General features: G+C 36.0%; 2 protein-coding genes across 2 annotated transcripts; both read right to left on the bottom strand.

Annotated features, from left to right (window-relative positions):
• Window positions 1-32: 32 nt before the first annotated feature.
• LOC147298073 (Transducin/WD40 repeat-like superfamily protein) lies at window positions 33-6935 on the bottom strand. The gene is made up of 7 exons (XM_086229283.1): window positions 4980-6935; window positions 2606-2696; window positions 2291-2448; window positions 2160-2211; window positions 1935-2017; window positions 1705-1798; window positions 33-894 (listed from the first exon to the last, which is right to left on the bottom strand). The coding sequence occupies exons 1-7, from the start codon at window positions 6588-6590 to the stop codon at window positions 302-304; spliced, it is 2682 nt and encodes an 893-aa protein (XP_086085409.1). The 5' UTR covers window positions 6591-6935; the 3' UTR covers window positions 33-301.
• Window positions 6936-18810: 11875 nt separating this feature from the next.
• On the bottom strand, window positions 18811-21196 carry LOC147298074 (uncharacterized). Its single transcript, XM_086246790.1, has 3 exons — window positions 21011-21196; window positions 19521-19726; window positions 18811-19355 (listed from the first exon to the last, which is right to left on the bottom strand). The coding sequence occupies exons 1-3, from the start codon at window positions 21098-21100 to the stop codon at window positions 19085-19087; spliced, it is 567 nt and encodes a 188-aa protein (XP_086102916.1). The 5' UTR covers window positions 21101-21196; the 3' UTR covers window positions 18811-19084.

A 21196-nucleotide genomic window follows, 5' to 3' on the forward strand; every position in this document is an offset into this window, starting at 1 on the left:
CTCTACAATTCCCGATTACAGAAATTCATCGGTTTCTAAATTCATTGTGTAATTTTTATTTTTATTTTCTTTTTTCAACAAACCTATTTTCTTTCTTGATGCCCATTCGGATCGGCTCTCCAATTGAACTCCACATCCTATAGGCTCAAGAACAGGGAAACAAATGGAACTCTAATATTACAAATCTCACCAAATCTCTCTCTCTCTGTACACATTTGCCAATTGGGGAATTGAACAGGCTTCTTTTGCTATTATCAACTCATCTTCCCCATGATGATCAAGGCCCTATTTCTTTGGCCCCTTAAATCCGAATCGGCAATCCAAAATTTTGGAAAGTTCTAATTTCGCCTCGAAGGCCAGCAGTTACAATCACCATACCCCACGCTGACATGTTCTGGCTTACACCATTGCTAAAATCAAAACTAACACGAGGGCTTCGGTTCCTAGTAGCTAGAAGAAGTTTTTCCTCAGGCCATGTTGCCGAAATTCTATCAAAGAAGTAATTGTTGGATGCACTGGAAATTGTTCCATGAAGAGGACTATTGGTGCAACCGGATGCTGATCGGGAACCCTCATTGCCATTAGCCTCTTCGACAGGTGTCGGGGGATGATTGGCTGTGGAGACCTCATCAAGATTGTTGTTGTCAAGCCCATTCTGTTCTCCATCTTGTAGTCCCCATAAATCACCCATGCCAGGCCAAGGGATGGCCACTGATACATCTTGACAATGGAAATGCTCATAGGAGCGGGTGACAGTAACACTCTTGCTTCGGCTAGGGCGGGAATCAGCTTCATGTTTCCATATATATACATGAGAATCCTCGCTAGCAGCTACCACATATTTACCATTTGCTGTGAGGGCAGCTGAGATTTGGCTATTTGTGTTTTGAAATCCTGTCAAAAAAAGACCAACTCACCCTATGAAAAGGCAAAACTCTATAATGCATATGCAAATATTTGATAGGGATGTTCATTGATCTATCAGACAAAGCATAATTATGATTAATTACTACTTAGAAAACACACCTCTCTGCTCTATTTTTACTTTTGTCAACAATAAAATTGTTGACAAAAGAAAAAATAAGTTCTGAATTATTCCGGTCTGAAAATTAATCCATAACTTCCATGTGATAGATACTGGAAAGTTGGGCATGGAAAGCTGTTTGCTGATTAAAGGAAACAATGAGCATGAGCAAAATAGGGTCCTAGGCATTCTTTGTCAATGTCAAACTTCAGTTGTATAAGGAATAATTTGACTTTGAAGTTTAATTTCAGTAACATGACCTCAACTTGGGTAACAAATCAAATTACCAGAAAAATACAATAACATTATAATTTAATACCATCTATAGTGCTTCGATCACAGTCTATTTATGCAATCTTGTGAGAATATCAAAAACCACTAATTATTAGGAAAAGAGAAAAGGAAAATATCAAACACCAGTGTAAAGTGAACACTGTAAACTAGACTAACAAAGTTGATAGATGCACACTAGAGACAGAGGGTTTCAGATTAATGAAGTCAATAACAATTTCACAACTGTTTGCAGAATAACTGACCCAAGAAAAGTTATGGAAGTAAAGAAACACAAGGATTAACTTTCAGTAATACCATCAGCTTCAAGGGCAAAGATTCATGCATCATACAATTCCAAATAGCTAAAATAACAAATGAATAAATCATTTAGAACATTGCGTGCTTACCCTTGAACTTGTGAACCAGATCAACACCATCAACAACCCTGATTCGTGAATCTGCAGATGTGATGAGTACTTCTGATGAACTTCCTGGTGCAAACTGTCAACTGAAACTGATCAGCAACTGAAAATAATCAAGCAAACTTGCAGCTCAAAGTAATCATAGAATAAACCATATGCAAGATGGGAAAATGCTAAGTTGAAACAGAAGTAATCATGGTCAAGCCAATTTTTACCTGGAAACCTGTGATTTTCTTGTGATGAGATTTCTTTTTCTTGTTCTGCAGATTGATTTGGCTTTTCTGTTGCAACTTATTCTCTGAACAATTTGCCAAAGTTTATTAGTTAATAGTCAGTGGTGTAAGGAACATGAAACTGGCACACGTGCAAGCCGCACAGAGAGAGAGAGAGAGAGAGAGAGAGAGAGAGAGAGAGAGAGAGAGAGAGAGAGAGACATGTACCAGATGTGTTGTATAAACGGCAGCTCCCTTTGTATGAACCAACTAGGGCGCCCTTCAGATAACAAAAATTTCATGAGCCATTAACAATACTAACATATAATATAAAGACAAGCATAAGATAAAGGCCCAACCTGACCATCCGGAGTGTAGCAAGCAGCAGTGACCATCTCATGCAAATCATTCCAATCAACCACTTGGCGATCAGGGATGCTCCATATGCGAACCTTAGCATCAAGTGATCCACTAATGAAGTATCTATCATCAACAGGGTTGAACTGGATGCAAGTTACTGCATAAAGACACATGCGAATCTTGATTTTTCAGTTCTTTTATGACCCCTCAAGGAAGGGGTGTGCACATTAGCGCCTTTTTATGCAACAGTTGCTCAAGCAGAGGCCAAACAAAATGGTAGAGCAATAGATGAAATGCAGGCCACATATACTTACCATAGTCACTGTGTGAGAATATCTTCAAACAAGACTTGCTAGACAAGTGCCAAAGGCGCACCGTTTTGTCCATTGAAGATGAGAGCAGGTGCTGGGGAAGGGAAATAAAAGAAAAGGAAGAAAAAAGGAATCTTTGTTAGACATTTTGCAAAAGAAAATAAAAACAAAAAAATTATCCACATCATTGCCATTGCACTTTTCTTCACATAAAGCTTAATTGAAGTTTGTGAACACAACACCACCATTTTAATCAATCTGCCTCTAACTTTCTACACAAATTATAAAGGGAAGTCTTGTTTACAACAGAACTCCTACAGAAATTTTATATTTGATATCAGAAAAGCAAAAAAAAGCAAAAAAAAGAAAAAAGAGGGTACACAATGAGTCAATAAGTTTTTTAGGGTTATGATGATTTGAAATTTTGAGAATTCTCATAATAATCAAAAGTTAGAGAAGAAAAGAAAAAAGAAACTCTCAGAAAATTATTTCACATATAAAATATGCTACTATATCTGAATACTGATATAAGGTCCATACTCATCATTTTCCATATCTACAATATTACATTGCCTGATGACAGCCAAAGCACTAAGCCCACCGTTGGATCCACTGAAACATCCTTACCACAAGGCAATGAACAGCAATGTGCATCATTATACTTTCAACATATGCCTCAAAAACAAAACTAACACCATCCTCTCTTTCACCTTCACACACCTGTCTTGCTCAGAGTCAGAACACAACCAACCTGAATCCGCTCAGAGAAAAAGGTACTCATAAGCCTTAGAATTATAAACTCGTCAGTGCAATAACCCAGAGCTTCCCCCAAAAAACAGACCCTTGACAACTCTTTTACAATGGAACTCCATTTACAGCATTCCTGCCTGAGAAAGGAATATAGTGGAATTACTCAGGCCCCAATACCTCAGTCACACAATTTGGCATCAAGATTTATCTCTTGTTTTATTGTTAATTGAATTCTAGTCCTATACTGAGCAACAAGATTTTGATGACAAATGAGAGCCTTGATTTCCTACGACCTCTCTTGTACCAGAAGAAGCAGATGAAGGGTGGAATTTGACAAATCATCCTTGCAAGACAGGTATGCTATATGACTGATGAACATTAAAAACTAACGTGGCTTAACAACCACGGGTTATTGCCTAGTGCTCAGCAACCTACTTAGAACATCTTTCCTCACCATCAACCATGTTAGCTCCCTTCATCTTTGCAGTTTAATTTGGCTTATTTCAGGCTTCCCAAATTTTGAGTGACTTCTTCGATGATGCCTTTTAACTTATACAATCTTAAAGGTCAACTTCAGTTGACATATCCAAGACCGAAGTTTATTAGGGATTCTACCAACATAAGCAAGCATTACACCCCTTCTATGTGACAGAGTTTATTTCAAAATTAGATCCTGCCCTTTATTACTCTGACATTATTTCATTAACATGTAATCATGAAATACATTCCAAAATCTATTTCTTTTACATCCTTAAAATTTTAGGGGTATTTCTACGGTAACCTATAATATCCTGCTAAAATAGTGGAAGGAGTTTAGGCATATTTATCCTATGGAAGCAGGCTATCAGCCAAGGATAATAGGTTTTTTTTTCATCAAAGGTACAGTCAAGTGGTAAAGTCAAATGTTTCATTCATTTATTATATCTCTACTCTACATCAAATCAAGAGCCATCAGTGCACTCATTCTGCAAGTGCCTAAACTTATGGAAATAAACAGCACATGTACAAGAGTATATATAGCACCAGCACATGATACTTCAAGAAACAGATCAGTGATCATCCCCAAATTTCTAATGCAACTTTTAATTAGACTCCTATTGATTTGTTCAATTTCTGTAAAAGGTTTCCATAATTTATTGTCTCTCTTCCAAGCAATTTAACAAAGCAGCTTCACCAAATTCAAGGTGCATATAATCGATAACCTAGAAGTATTTTCATAACGAAAATCTGCATCTTTTAAATCCTCTCTATTAATATTTCAAGTAAAAACAAAAAAGAAAATTATCCAGAGTATTCGAATGTCTCACTATGCAGCATAATCTGTATCGTCAGTTAAATGTCTCTGTTGGACCCTTAATATGACCCAATTCATATATCCCTCTCCATGTGTATCAACTGACTCGAAATGAAAAGAAAGACAGTATCCTAGGATATAAGCAACCAAAGATCATCTACATCATTAGTCATACGCAAAGCTATAGTTCACTCGGATCACATATCAAGAAAAGCATGCATTATACACAGGAACATTTCGCATCAAGTAACAACAAAGAATCACTGTTTACCAAAAAAAAAAAAAAAACAACAACAACAACAAAGGATCAAGCAAGTAAGAATAGTAACTAACCTGAGACTTGGACCAAGAGAGGTCAAGCACATCATCTAGATGCCCTTGGAATGAAGAAATGGGTTTTTCTGAAAGTGCAAACATAGTCTCCGGAATCACATAATGGTCCAAAGTCAATGACTTCCGACTGATCGACGACCTCCCTCTTCTCTTTTTCTCTAGATGGTTGTCAACATTTGGCAAGAACGAAGATGGTTCGGGAGAGCCATTGGCAAAAAGCAACAAACTAAAGTTGCTATCTTCTGATTTCTCCATCAAAAGGTCACCCTTCCTCTCTGTCTCCATGACTTGCCAAACATGAATGACACAATCCTCACCAGCACTGGCCAGATACTTCCCATCCAAGCTAAACTTAATACTCCAAATGGACCCATTATGTGCCTGAATCTCCTGGCTCTTGAACAGCGCCGTGAGCTCTTTACAAGACTTCCCATACTGCCTAACCCTCACTCTCTCTGGCCCATGAAACGAAACATCCTGACTATCATCCGTGGCAGAGCTTGACCTCCGCCCGCCTTTCTCCGACGAGGTATCCCTCTCGTCGCTGCTCCGCCTGTCTTTATGACCCGTCATGGTGCTGGCAACATTCTTAATGCTCTTAAACCACCCTACTCTCTTCTTCAACTTCGAAACGCCTCCACCACCCCCATTGGCATTGGAATCCATAGAATCTTTATGACCCTCCTCCACATTCTGCCGCCGCATCAGTTCTTGCACAATCGGCGAATGCCCAACACTCATCTCGAACTCCTCCATGGTCAACTGCTTACCAGTCCCCACCTCCTTAAGCTTGTTCCACATCCCATCTTCTCTAATCTCATTCACAACGAACTCCTTCCCATTATCAAGATTCCTAATGGTGCAGACTTGGGTAGCATTGTCATCACCAACCTTACCGATCCCATTAATTTCCAAGTCCTCCTCGGCCTTGGAATCGCTTCGAATCTCATCGGGCCGCCTACAATTCTTTCCGGAAGGCGGCTTATTGGGCGGCGAGGAGGAGGAGGCATTTGCAGCAGCAGAGGATCCATTGCTTTTACTTCTTGAAGATTTATAAACGCAATTTTTTGTAGTATTTGTATTTACAAATGAACCGGCGCCAGTGTCGGCCTCAGCCGAACAACGAATAGAAAGAATTGAAGAGGAACAAACAGAGGAAGTAGTAGCAGCACTGTTACACTGATCGCCTCCGTCGGATTTCGACCGGACGATGATGCCATTAACGCCTCCGCAACTTTGTTGGTTAATCAAATGATCCGACGACACCGAGCGCCCGAACTCGCCGCCGCCCAAACCCGTTTCGCGGTTGGCCCGGGTGAGAGCCGGGTCGCCGCTGAGACCCATTTCGCGGAGGAGTCGGGAACGGCGTTCGGAGATGGAGGAAGGCTCGGAGATCCAGACGTCGTACTTGGAGACGCCCATTGGGAATTTGGGTACTGGGAAATGCTTGTCGGAGGCATAATTGGGGGAGGTGGAGTCGGAATTCTGGTTCGGGTCGTCGTTGTCGGAGCCGGAGTTGGAAGTGGAGCAAGAACAAGAGGAGGAGACAATGCGATCGAGAGACTCGTAGAAGCGCTCGTCTTCGTCTTCTTCCTCCCCGGCTTTGCTCATCGTTTACTGGGCAATCCCATTTGAGAATGAAGATGATGCCCGAGAAACCGTCGTCGTCGACCGAGCGATTCGGATCCGACCCGAGTGTGACCAAATCGGTGACGGTTTTTGGTGGGTTTCGATCTGTTTTGTTGGTTTCAGAGAGAGTTTGGTGGGAATTTGATGGGATCGGACAAGAGAGGGTGTGGAAGTGTGTGGGTTTCGGGTTGTGAATCAGATCCGATAACCGGCACAGAGGGAGAGAGAGAGTGGGGAACGAAGCCCTATGCTGCCTGGGGTTGTTTGGGTTGGGGCTTGAGCAATGTTGCTGTTGTTGTTGTTGTTGTTGTTGTGTACTTGTGCAGTTCTGTGTGTATCAGTGCATGTGGAGAGAGAGAGAGAGAGAGAGAGAGAGAGAGAGAGAGGGGGGGGGGGGGGAGGGGATTTTCATGTTTGGTTTTCTATTTAAGAAAAAAAAAAACGGTGTGAGAAAGTGAGGAAGAAAATGTTTGTTTGGTTTTGGACTTTTAATTTTAATTTCTAAGGATGGGGTTGGAAAATTAATTTGGGGGCTTTTGGGAGTTTCAACTTTCAACTTCCTTTGTGTTGTATTAGCAAAAAATAAACTTTTATTTTTCAATATGCAACATTGATAGGTTGAAAAACTATTTATATTTGATATTTAATTTTAATTTTTTATTTTTAAATTAAGGTTTCATTCTTTTAAACTTGTTATTGATATTATTTTTCAAAACATAATAATATTAGTAATTGGTGATAGATATTTTGCAACTTACAAGTTGTTTCAAGATTTTTTTTTTTTTTTTATAAAAAAAAATCGAACCTAGATCTAACTTAATCATAACCCTTACTTTATCCACCTTCACCATTTAAGCTAACCTTAAAGGTTTATTTTTAAGATATTTTCTTTCACCAAATATATATATATAGATAGATAGATAGATACCATAATACTGATTCAATTGCGAATTTATTTACTAATATGGAGATAATCAATTCACCTTGAAGATTTAGGAGCAAATGTTTCTTTCGTTAGTGCTAGATTGTTGTCATAGGGATGTAATGCGCATATGGTGTCTTAGGTTATTGTTGCTACAACAAGAAAAAAAACTTCATATTTTAAAATATCAACAATAAAAGTGAGAAATTATTAAGTACAACAAGTGAGTATAAACACTTTTTTATTTTTTAAATATGTTACGATCAGAATTCTTTTTTTAAGCGTTTATTGGTTCGAAAGTGTTAATTTTGACTATGATTATACAAGGCTATTGTGAATATTTACCATGAAATTATCATGAATCAACAACCAACAATTTCATTCAAATTTCAATTTGCTAATTTCGCTTCTATAGCTAAGTAGTTGAGAAGATTGTCAAGCACATAATTCAAAAAGTATAATCAAACTGTCTTCTTTTGCGAGGATGATTTGGTTTTACATCCCATCGATATGAAGCATGGATGCCATGGAAAACGTAAATAAAAGTTTTTTTTTTATTTTTTTGTTTTTGAGAAATTTATTTTGTTTCCATGGATGTATTTTAAATTTTTAAGTGGAGTATAACACTTGTAAATTGAAAATTTTAATGCGACCTTTATTTTTGTTGGTTATTGCCTTATTGGTGAGAACTGTGAGATCTTATTTTCTTTTAAACCAATAATTAAAAAACAATTCTAAAATGGGTATCAAAACTCCGTAAGATGTTATTGGCAAAATAAATCTTTGATAAATTTTTGTGAGTAACAATCCTCATGAGTTTAAAATAAAATATCGAAGATTTACAATCACTTGTAAATCCCACATGGAAGATAAACGCATATGATTTTGTCTCAATGAAGGCTCAAATTAAAGATGGTTGTATTTACAGTAGGTATAAATTGGAGAAAAGTCAAAAAAGTGGATGATGATGTGGATGATGATGATGATGATGATGATGATGATGATGGTTCCAAAACTTTCCAAAAACAGTTTACCTCTAGTCCCGGGCTAGGTTGTCTGGGCCTGAATTATAATATGAGTGTCTACGAAGCCCAGTAAATTGAATGCATGGAGATCGAGTGGTACCTAGAGGCTACTGCCTATTCTGGCCAACCACTTACCATTCACCTCACATCGCACATGGTGTCCAGCCCATTAGTCCATTACTGTTAAGTGAAGGTGACACCCCAAATTGCTTGCTACTTGCTTCAACTGCTTTTGGGGACCAACTAATTACTAGTAATAATTTTGGAAATAGGGACCATCGTGTATTAATGTCTGCCAGTTTATATTTGACATTCTGCATCTCTAGCTCTCTCTCTCTCTCTCTCTACAATGGTTTTTTTTTTTTTTTTTTTGTGCCGTTGGTGGGTAGGTCTAATAGAGAACTTTCAGTCCAAAATCCCAAGAAAAACATCAATGGCTAAGATTGGCCATCACCAATGTTGATTTTTCTTTTACATTTTTAAACTACATTTAACTTGCCCTCAATCGAAAACCCTAAACAACAAAAAAATCTCGAGTTTACACTCTACAACCATTCAAAAACGAATCCCCCAATTAGAATATTTTGGATTCTTAATCCCTTAAGAAAAAATTTTATAACTATGTCCCTAATTAACAACAAAGTTAACTTCATGGAAAATATGTAGAAGTTATACCACTCTATGCGTTTTTTTTTTTTTACAAAGGGAGGTCAAAGAAAGAGGCCTAGAGGGGGAGTGGGGATCAAAATCCAATGAGGTGGGGGCAGCGCTTGGCCAACTGGCCTATCCCAAGTCCTCACTCTCTGTGTTTAATAAGACGATGAATGTCCTTAGCAACTTAAAGAAAATTTTAGGGGTCGTAGGATGTAATGTGATGCAATCAATTAATCACATTAAGCCTTGGAGTCACTTAACAACTATGCTACATATTTATTTGATCATGTATTTTATAGATGTGAGACTTTTTTGTATAAGTAGGTTAATGGTCTCAACTTAATTAAAGATTTTATTGTAATATAATCAGTAAATACAATACAAATAATTGAATTGAAATTCTAAACCTCACTAATTAAACTCCTACAATATCAAGTGCAATCCTGATAGCTGTTAATGATACCATAAAAAAAATTGAAGTCTTCCACCTTGAAATCCGATGACAAATCCTAAGTTTCTCACATCTTATAGGGACAGGGACACAGATTATACACCAATTTTACAATTCAACAGATGAATAAGAAAAGTTTTATCCCTTTTGACTTTTAGCAGAAAGTGAGTGTTGACTGTTGAGTGAGGGGTCATTTAGGCAGCAATAAAAGGAAAGAATATTATGAAAAAAGCATACACTATGACACTAAAATATGATGGCAGTGTTTAGGTCTTAGGCCTTTAGACCCAGCAATCAAAGTAGGGTATGCAAGCAAGTGCATAGGCTATGGAGTAGGCTCAAGATTTTGACTGTCAAAACACAAAGAAAAAGAAACAAGTCAAATTAGAAATTGCACCCATCCATTTGTGTGGCTAGGTATCAAAGTATCATTACATACCCATGCACCTTCAATCACGTGTTGCTTTGCAGGTGTTTAGAGTGCCCTAACTTACAAATAAAGACTATTTTACAGAGAGAGACCGAGCCAGAGCAGTGGGCTGGTGGTTTGTCAAAGAGAGTGCATGCCTACCCATGTCCTATAACATAAATGCAGATCCTAATACATAGAAAATTATCCATTCTTTAAAAGATTTCTTTGTTGCTATACCATTCAAAACTCACACTATAAAGGTAATAGCACAAAACAAAGTAATTTTGAAAGGATCTGGCTCTATGCTTGTATTGATATTCCTTAACTTTTGATTTGAGTATTGTATATTACAAATTCAAAGATTATCTTGTATTAGGGCTGTTTGGTAACTTTTTAGGTACAAAATTATTTTACGAATTTGAGTCTTCCATTTGTGTACTTTATTTATTTTTATTTAACTTTTAATGTCAACTGTATATTATAAATCTAAAAGTGTGTGAATACAAAAGATAAAATAGATTTAGAGATAATTAGACTTGGGTCCTTTGGAAAGAACAGTTTTTAGATAGAGACCGGAGGTATTTTAAAATTTATAAGAAAATAATTTAAATTTATAAGAAAATCCTTTTAATTCATAATAAAGTTTTCCTCCGATTTTAAGGATATTTCCCCTCCTAGGGTGTAGAGTGTGCTTTGTAGAGGCTGCCCAAAATCCCATAATTAAAATCTAACATAAAACCGTCAAAAAATAAAAATAAAAAGACTTAATTAAAAACTCTAAATCAATACTGGTGTTAATCTAAAAAATACTCATAAAATAAACTGGACTCTAAGTCTCTCATAAATTTATAACATTTTTTAAGTACGTGTGAGAGGTATATTCATAAATTTATAACTCTTAAATATTGTAATATAAGACTAGGATAAAAATAAATAAAAACAAGTATACTAGATAATCCAAATTTAAACTCCAAAACAAGGAAGAGAATCCATTTTCATTTTGAAATGCCAAAAATTCTTTGCTACCAAATCCCATTCTTCAAATGTTAGACAATTTGGCCTTTTGCTTTATGATAAAAAAAAAAAAAAGAACTTTTATATGATATTTTACTCCTACTTAGTCAAAGTCCAAAAGAACTAGGCTGTGTGTGCCTATATACCTTGATGGCCGAGCTTTGCATCCAAACATGCCGATGGTTTGCTACTTAGGCTATACATCTAATTGGTTCAATTAATATTTGTTCATTAGAATATAGTAAAGTAACTTGACCATATTATCCATTTCCAGCTAAAAGTGACATGGACTTGGTCCAAATTAAAATGCATTACAACTCATTCTTGTAAAGGTTTCTTTATTACAAATTGTCCTTTAATTTTCATTTAAATATTAATTTGGTCCTTAAAGTACATTTTCATTCAATGTGCTCCTTCATCTTTACTATCTAGCATCAATGTTGTCCTTAATTCCATTGTATTTCATCCAAATTTTCTTAAAAAATTATCATGTGCAATGCAAGTGCCCATTTTGTTAGGAACACAATGGTTTTCATACGTCTTATAATCACCCAAAAAGACCCTACAAATTTTTTAAATTCCAAATTCATCTTTAAAAAATACTAAAGAGATTAGAAAAAAAAATTATCCTCAACCTGAGTCTTAACACACTGTCTCTAGCTGTGTTAAGACATTTTTACTCATGAAAAAAAAGTTTCATGCAGCGCACATGACCATGTTTTATGACAATTCAAATGAAATTGAACAGAAAGATAATATTGATGTGTGGTAGTAAATATGCATGATCACATTGAATAAAAATGCACTTTAAGGACTAAATTAAAATTTTGGTCAAAATTAAGAGACCATTTGTAATAAAAAAAAAACCTTTATTGCAAATGAAGCTTGGGAGCTCATGTGAAGCTTAAAGTTAAACAAATTAAGGAGGAAGATACCAAGAAAAGGTTAGGGTCGGTGGCCGTACCAGACCACCTCACATTCATAAACCACAGCAGATCAAATGTGCTTACTGCGTAGGAAATGTTTCGGACAGAGACTTGGTTTTGTACTATTAGATCATTGTATTTCAGATTAATCAATTTAATCATATACATGTTTAGTTGGCAATTGGCATATGGTGGTACCAGGTGTTTTTATTAAAAAAATAATTTCAAAAGTGGAGGGTTAAAATGGGACTCCTACTATGAGTGCCGTAGCAAAATATTTTAGGAATAAAACTAAAAATCTGAACCTCACGACGATATAATCATCTTTTAGGTAAATTGTTTCACTTTGATAGCTAATTTTATGGACTCGGCCTACAGTTAAACCGGATTTTAAGACATTATATTATACTGTTATACCAAGGCTTAAAATTTGGACAAATGTAGACATACTCTAATAGTACATGTTGGTGACTGTTTTGCTAAACAAATACAAATTGTATCGTTTAAAATTACCCTCCTCCCCCAACCCCCAACTCCCCAAAAAAAGGCATCAAGTCAACAATATTTGGGATCATATCGTTGACTAAAGATGGAAAGTATTGAAATTATTAGTATGATGAATTGATGATGTTTCAGTAACGAACCCCGACAGTTGGACAAGACTTGCACGTAAAGCTAAAAGTGGGGTTTAGCACTTGTCAAAGTGAAAGCCAAAATTAAATTGAAGGATGTTGGTGTTTTGTCATGGACGGCCAAGCAAAAACAAAAGAACAGATCCTCACAACACAACCTCAGTGCTCCACTCTCCTCTTTGATTAAAGCTAGTTTTTGAGCAAAACTATGATCCATCCCTGACCTCTCAGTTTTCATCTATAAAGCACTTTGATTCCGGGGAAAGCATATATTATCACACAGACTTTATACTTAAAAGAAATGGTCATTCTAGCTCTGCAGATAAACTGGATCTCAGGGAATGTGGGTGCATCATGATAACATACATATGGGTTTTTTTAAACATCAATTCTATTGTGTCTCACAAAATAGCATTTTTCTTCAATCAACAGTAATTGTTTGAACTAGTAAAGGTCTTGAGTGTCATGAATACTTTGTCAGCCAGATTCATAACAAGGAGCATCTAATGAAAGTGAATAATCCACCAAGACACATGGCTTCAATCTGTGCCGTCGGATCAATGGGCCAGGCCCCATGAATGAATTGTTTTACATCGTAGTCTTGTTAGTTGTTGGACTGATATATGTTAGAAAACATAATTATTAGTTCGATTTTATTTCACTGGAAAAAATTTATATATTTTTATGTTGTAGTGATGTGACATTTTTTGAAGAAAGAGATAGAGACAAGAAATGAGAGAAAGAGAGTCAATGAAAGAGGATGAGGTGATATCATGTGGTATCATATGAGGGGATAAGTAAATTCTTTTCTATTTCACTTGAATGTCTAATAAAATGTTTGGATAAAAAGTAGATATCAAACGGTTAGATGTTATTGGGGTTGTGTGGTTAGATACAAATTAACTATGAGTATAAATAATGACAACTTTAACCCCTTTTTCTATTTTGGACTCAGAACTTTACCCCCTTTTTCTTTACCAACATCTTGTATAGATGACATTCTTTGCCAAACCAACGCTAGCTTATACTTCTTTCTAAAAGTCTCTAGCACTATATACATATCTTGATTTGAATTAGTTCTCATTTTCATATACCCCTCTAAAGGTAACATACATTGAATTGCTTTTAGATATAGGAACAACATCAAAACTTTACATTTGAAAACCTTATCCATGACAATTATTGCTCTGCAAAAATGAGTGATATGGGGACGTGACAAGTGTACTTTCACATTTCCAAAGCATATGCATGGCATGAGAAGAAGAATTTATTCCCTTAACATTCTTGTTCTCATTAAATTCTTTGAATTAAAAATACATATAAAAAATAAAATGATACACAACTCTAGCATCCTGCTCTGCTGCCCTACAGCAAAAACAAAAAAGGATCCAATGCCATTGCTAGTGTATATAACTCTGAAGCACCCAATATGCCTATAATATTATTTATTTATTTATTATTAAATGGGTCTAATTAATTAAAGCCAGGTCAAACACAGTAGTTACTAGCACAATTCCCCCACTAACTTTAATTTCCAAAATATAATTAATTAGATAGATCAGAGGTGGTGTTCTCATTGACATTCTCAGCTTCATGATATGAAAGGGAACCCTCCTGCTCATTACCTAAGCATAAGCAATTTGCTTAGCTTTATAGGGTTTCCACCATCACCAATAAATTGATTAATAATGACTTCATTAAAAAATAACTAACCCACATTAATATTAAACATACCACGTGGCTTGATTCCCAACACAGCCTGTTTGTGCGTGAAACAGGTTCTTGATTTAATTATAGATATCATATGCTAGAGAGGAGAATTAAGTAGAGAAAATTTCAAATGCCATTATTAATGAGTTATATACTTATATATAACATGCTTTGGATTTAAATTTAATTATATTCCCATCACCAAATTGTCATGAGGGTCACTCAGTAGTAATAAATAATAATAATAATAATAATAATGTGGCAGCTGATACTAATTTTTTTTGATCAACCGGTCCTAATTAATTTATTAATTGCTCAATCACCCTTTCATGTGATGAAAAGACAGAAAAATTATCGCAAAACTACAGAGGGCTAACTGTTTCAGAAGGAACATGAAGATCCTATACTATTGCAGATCATGGGGGCTAGTGAATTATTATTATTCTGATATATTTTCATGTAATTTTAATGATCAGTACCTCATATAAAAAATAAATATCTACTCTAGTACCCCAGATTTATATGCATATAGTGCAAGGACAGGTAAATAGTTAACAAGAATTAGATGGTTCTGAGCAGTTAATGTGGTGACAGATTTATGGATGCATGAAATAATGAAATCAGGTGCCTGATGAATGTGTCATCATCAGCAGCTTCAACACATGAAACATAACCCCACACATCTCACTGAGCGAGCCATTTAAAAGATGAAAAGGATTTGGTTCTGTTTAATTATGGCCTTATTGTTTTGTTTCACATGCATGGTTGGTTTTGTAACAACTTAAGCTTTTGAAGTTCAGTATATGTTTACCACTGTGTTAGAACTCTTGCTAGAGATTATGAGTTTGAAACCTCCGTCCCGAATTCCCATTTTTAACTTGTTAGATTTGTAAGGTTCAGAATGAGGCTACATTATTGGCTCATTTTCTACGGTTGTAGCTTTTGAAATCCCTGTGATTGTCATCCACTCCATTTCTTCATTCTCTCTCTCAAGCACATAAACAAAGATTCACAAATTTGCTGAATGGGTACTCAAATATGGGCAAGTACTGGATGGGATTTAGTTCATTATATAATTAGATTAGCAGAGATTTCCTGAATTTGAGGTTACCAACTTATATACAATGTACAATATTAATGTTTAAAGCATTATATCCAATAGATGTGTCATTGGTTGTAGTCTAGCTAGCTTGTAGACTAATTGGTACATTTGACTTGTTGGTTTGTTGCAGCAAATTATAAAACCCCAAATGAGTTATATACGGGATTGGAGAAGCACTTAATTTCCAAGCCTGCAGGACCATGACTATAACATGATAACACAATGTCTGAGTCATGCATGTGAATTAGGTTGTGAAGATGGCTAGCTTGCATAGCATTACTCATGAGAAAGATGCAGGTATCACAAGTCTGTTTTGACTGCATCTTGAAGAAAGCAGAGAAAGCTTCACATTGCTTAATTTCTTCAAATATGAGTAACAGAACTTTCTCATATTGAAGTTTGCATTGACATGCCAATATTGAAGCCCCCCATATCCAAGGAAAAGACCTAGCTAGCCTCACACATATATGTCCCATCCCAACTGGATGCATCATGCATATTTTATTATCACAATAAATTAAGAAAGGGCTGTTACTGCAGAAAAATGAGAGCATGTGGCAGCTACAATCATGCTATATAAGGGGACATGACAATGTAACATATTCTAGCATGTTTAAAGCTTGCATGTGCACTGTACAGTCTGTACTATACCCCAATAAATTAAAAGATTAAAACGATGCAGCAGCAAAGCACAAACATGGAGTGGAGCTTGGCATTTTGACAATTTTAGGAGAGTCACTAATTTTCTGATCAACAAAAGGAAAATGCCCCTGCTTGACACGATCAAAAGTATCAATCATGCTCGATTTTTTTTTTCTCACAATGTGTGACAAAAGAAAAGATAATCGTTGAATTTTTATATAGTCATATATTACTTTCAGATGTAGGGGAAGATATATGTGAATTCTATTAGCTTGATATACATTGTTGGTTAATTTTTAATAATTTAAATTTTTGGGATCTAGTGATTGTCTGACATAGTATCAGAACTCTGGTTCTAAGAAGTCTTGGTTCAAAATCTTCAATTTTCATTCACCACTTATTTTCACTTAATTCTTGCAAGGTGGCGTTGCACCTATTTTATTGTATCTCTTTTGGTGTAGGATGAGATTACAAGTGAAAATGAAAATATTTTTGTTTGATATACATTGCCATTTGTGAAGATTTGGCATTTATTTTTTTGTCTTTTTGTATTTGTTTGTTTATCTAACAATAGAAGCATAACACCCTGAGGGGTTAAACCCATAACCCACTTTTCTACTCTGATTTATAAGAAGGTGTCAATGTCATTGGGCTCGAAAACGATTTTCCTTCATATCTCTTCTTCAAACTCAGAAGATAGAGCAGCTAGAGTAGATCGAATTTTGTGACGCAAGGTTACCATCACAAATCTGCAGGCTGATCAGTGATGATGATGATGATGATCACACTTGGGGGATCTCAGATCTGGGATGCAGCAAAACTTTCACAAACTAGAGCCAAGCATCCTATATACCAAGTACGATTTTGGAATATCACTGCCCCATTTTGGGTGTGAAGATGGTACAACTTAAGGCAGGCCCCCTGGCATCTACAGTTCCAAAAGCTGCACCCATGCATCAAGTCACTGACACTTTGCTTATAACATAATCCTCAAAAAAGGCTTAGATGGTTGCTGGCATTTAAGTAAGAGATATCAATGTGATATGCTGATCAATTGCACTAGCTAGAAATCAACAAAGGAAAAAGAGCATGGGGGATTGCTTGGTTTATTTTATAATGTTGTCTAGTTCCATTTCGACTAGATTCTTATTGCTCAAGTAACAATGGAAAGTTGTCCACACCCCCATTAGGACTTTTTTTGGGCTGCACTATAGCAAGGCCCAACCAACTCATAGCTCTGAGATAGTGAGATACTGAGATGCATCTCATTGAGAAATGGTTTTCAATTGGAACCTTATTGACTAACTATTAGTTAGTCATATTTCTCTCCAATTTTGGTAGATTCGGATTCCCTTTTTTCAAAATCTTATTAGTCAACTGACTGTTAGTCTAATATTTCTCTTCCCAGTGATTGGAGAGATCCCAAGTTCGTATCCTCCTCTCTTAGATAAACAAAATACATAGAACCTTATACTAAATTACTTTACTGAAGAGAAATATATGAATCACATTATTTAAGTGCCATTAGTGTCACTTTATCAAGGTAAGGACAAGACCCTTTTTTGCACAAGGCATTCCAAATGTCCAAGTTTGATTGTGACTATGGATTCATAATGAATCAGTGATCTATCCGGAAAAAACTCTTCAAGGAATGTGGGCTGGCTTCTTCCTGAAGTTTTTAGTGGTCTATATTGTGGGCCTCTGTACACGCCTGCTAATTGACAACTAATATGACTCGGGGCTTTTCCCTACTTCCGAGTCCATTTGCTCACCGGGCCGGTCGATAGAAACAAATGAAAGGTACGACTAAGTTGGACTAGATTGTTAAAATACTTGTGTTTGGTATAGGCCTTGGTGTCGGTCGGAATGGGCGGGTTGAGGCCCAACTAGTTAGCCGAGCCGAGTGGTCGGGTTGGGAAACTTCCAACCCAAATCTTCTGAAATGTAAACTGGGCGGCTCAGGATGTGCGACGTCGGTTTGGCGGGTTATAATGGGCGGATCGGTTTGAGGCCGACAACGACGATGATGAATTCATTCGGTGGTAGCGACACCAAAATCCGATGATTTCTAAAGCGGAAATGAAAAAGAGAGGAAGAAGAAGAAGAAGGCTGAAGATCAGATTAAGAGGAAGAGGCGAGGAAGAAGAACAAGAAGAAGACTGAACAAGTCCCATGTTGATTCATGTTTCTACACGAGATTATTATCCCATGTTGTTTTGAGTTATTCCGAGATATAAGTCCAGCAAACAAACATAGGTGTTTGACTATAATACAGAACATCGTAATATAATACTATACCCTAATTGTCTCAACTTTTTTTCTCAACATTTGTATCTCATCTTATGTGTTATTATTTTATTAAATAAAACTTTTTTTTTAATATTCAATATACAAATGCCATATAAATTAAAAAAAATATATAAAATGTCTAGCACTACTAATAATATAATGCATATTTATAATGGAAATCACCATAAATACAAAGAGACTAGAGAGCCATATTTATAATGGAAATCACCCTAAATACAAAGAGACTAGAGAGCCATGATTCTTGGGATTTAAATATCACAATCAATGCAATTACAAAAAAATGGAAAAAATACAACACGTACACAAATACTTAATAGTTGCCATATATGTCAGTTTGTAATCGAAAATATAAAGTATATCAAGCATTTCCCTGTCTACAGTGATTATGTTGTATAAGATCATAAGCAAAAAGTCTTCATTATTAATTTCATAAAAAAAAAAAAAGTCTTTATTATTAATATCGTATATGACAATGATCAGAAAAAATTTCACAGTAGTGTGAAAAATGTGAAATAACAGAACTATAATACAGACTATCACCAACTAAGAAAACCCTTAACACATGATATGCAACTCAAAACATGCAATGGAGTAGGCAAATCAATGGAAGGAAGGAGTCCAGACTCCAGAATGAGTCAAATTTATTACAAAACAATGATCAATCACATTGATGATCTCATTTGAAGGTTCCCAGACCAATAGAAGCCTCTCCTCCACTATATGGCTGGAAGCTTTCCCTGGCTCTGGAATAGAAAACATAGTAGAACTCAGCAACTATTGTGTTGAGGAAAATGAAAGCTGCCCCTGCACCAAAAACTCCCTTTCTCAAAGTCTCGCAATCCGGAGGGTCTTCACCAAAAATGGACCTGTTGTTCCTGTAATGGGTGTGGTAGGCATTCCTCACTGAACCCGCCAGCAAGCACACCTCAGCAATGAAGAAAAAGACCCTGAGAGGTATAACACCAACAATGCATAAGGCAATCACATCTATGTAATAATACATTGCAACACCGTGAAAACCTTTCGATTGTTGTGTGATAACAATGATTTGGAAGTTAAAATCAAAACTTAATCTGAAATTCAAGACAGTTTTCTTTGGAATGTGATCATACCAGCAGGTTATGAAGAGGACAACAGCCCAGGCTCTTGAGCCTCCGGGGCTCAATGGCTTCCCACAACAGAAGCACCGGCTTGCTGCCATTATAAAGATCTGACTTACCATGAAGAACAAAAATGCACCAACCCCCAAGCCAGTTGAAATGTCTGAGTCATAGACACAATAGTTGTAATTCTTTTCATTATCCACATGGATCTTCGCCTGTCATTAGAGGCAAAATCGGATTTATTAATAGTAAGGAATAAGGACTATCTTCTATATCAGATGGAAAACAAGTGTTCTTCATTATTTTTTCCGGGTGAAGGAAATCAGTTTACAATAATACAAATCAATTTATTTAGGGGAGGTCTCAGTTGAAAATCTCAAGGGGTTAAGAAAATGCATACAAATATTGACTTTTGAGACATGTAAGAATATACTACTATATATTCTATATTATTGTAAGAATAAAATCGGATTTATTAATAGTAAGGAATAAGGACTATCTTCTATATCAGATGGAAAACAAGTGTTCTTCATTATTTTTTCCGGGTGAATGAAATCAGTTTACAATAATATCAAATCAATTTATTTAGGGGAGGTCTCAGTTGAAAATCTCAAGGGGTTAAGAAAATGCATACAAATATTGACTTTTGAGACATGTAAGAATATACTACTATATAGCAAGCGCAGGCTGTCATATGGACATTGTCAAGGGCCCAACTATTTGGGTCAACTCAAGATTTTATTTATTTAAATTTTGGTGGGGAGGGGGAAACTGTGTCCATTGTTAGCTTTTGAGCCTTCATGGTGTTCATAAATTAGTATTATTTCAGGATTCTTGTGGTGATTGAGATTTGAGACGTTGAGACCAAATCCAAGAAGAGAAAGAACATCATGTTCATAACAGCCACATTTATATGTTGGAAGTTTTGGGTTATATTAAAATTTAACCACAATTTTGAAGTTTTCTACACAATATTATGTTTTACTTGGCTGGGAAATCTCCCAAAACAAGTTTTTTTACTCAATCATATGCATGAACAGATGATATTGGTAAGTTAATTTTCTATAATTCAGTTTCATATGCGTGTGTTTCAGTATTCATTACAAATTCCCTCAAGCAAATCCTATGCACGAACAGATGAATTTGGTAATACAAACACATACAAGAAAACTGTCCATAGAAATAGATCTGGCATTTGCATCACATATACAAGCAAGAACACAAGTAAAATTATTAGGTTCGATACTTAATGGGAACGATGCTTTTATTTTCTTCAATTCCAAGAACTTAAAGTAGAATGCTTCAGTTTCCTGTCTTTTCTTGAATTTTCTTACCAGCCAAACAGAACATACCAACAGAAGCACATATATTGCACAAACACAGAAAAGAAAACATCAATTATATGCAGATTTTCCCAGAAAAAGATAAACATAGCTTAAAAGACAAGCAACAACAATGGAGGGCTTCGTATGAAAAAGAAAGAGAGAGAGAGAACTTACAGAGGTTCTCCTCTGTTCAGCTGCAACAGCCAGCCCAAAAGCAATGACATTTAGGATGAAGACTGTAATCAACAACAGTTTTGATGCCATGGTTATGAAGCTAGCTTCACAACTCACTTCCCAGATCTCTTTCTCTCTTTCTCTCTCTCTCTCTTAGCCTACTCTGAACTTTGTCTATCTGTTGTT

Source organism: Dryas octopetala, chromosome 1 (genome assembly GCF_963921425.1).
Source record: "Dryas octopetala chromosome 1, drDryOcto1.1, whole genome shotgun sequence".
In the NCBI taxonomy this organism is placed as follows: Eukaryota; Viridiplantae; Streptophyta; class Magnoliopsida; order Rosales; family Rosaceae; genus Dryas; species Dryas octopetala.

Bases quoted from the DNA above. Each gene is read 5' to 3' on its own strand.
- LOC147298073 (XM_086229283.1), bottom strand. From the start codon at position 6,590: ATGAGCAAAGCCGGGGAGGAAGAAGACGAAGACGAGCGCTTCTACGAG. The intron at 2,449-2,605 runs GTAAGTATATGT...GTCTTTATGCAG, and splicing joins ATTCTCACACAGTGACTATG to TAACTTGCATCCAGTTCAAC. The intron at 895-1,704 runs GTAAGCACGCAA...TTTTTTTGACAG, and splicing joins TCTGGTTCACAAGTTCAAGG to GATTTCAAAACACAAATAGC.
- LOC147298074 (XM_086246790.1), bottom strand. From the start codon at position 21,100: ATGGCATCAAAACTGTTGTTGATTACAGTCTTCATCCTAAATGTCATT. The intron at 19,727-21,010 runs GTAAGTTCTCTC...CTCTAATGACAG, and splicing joins CTGAACAGAGGAGAACCTCT to GCGAAGATCCATGTGGATAA. The intron at 19,356-19,520 runs GTATGATCACAT...TATACCTCTCAG, and splicing joins GTCCTCTTCATAACCTGCTG to GGTCTTTTTCTTCATTGCTG.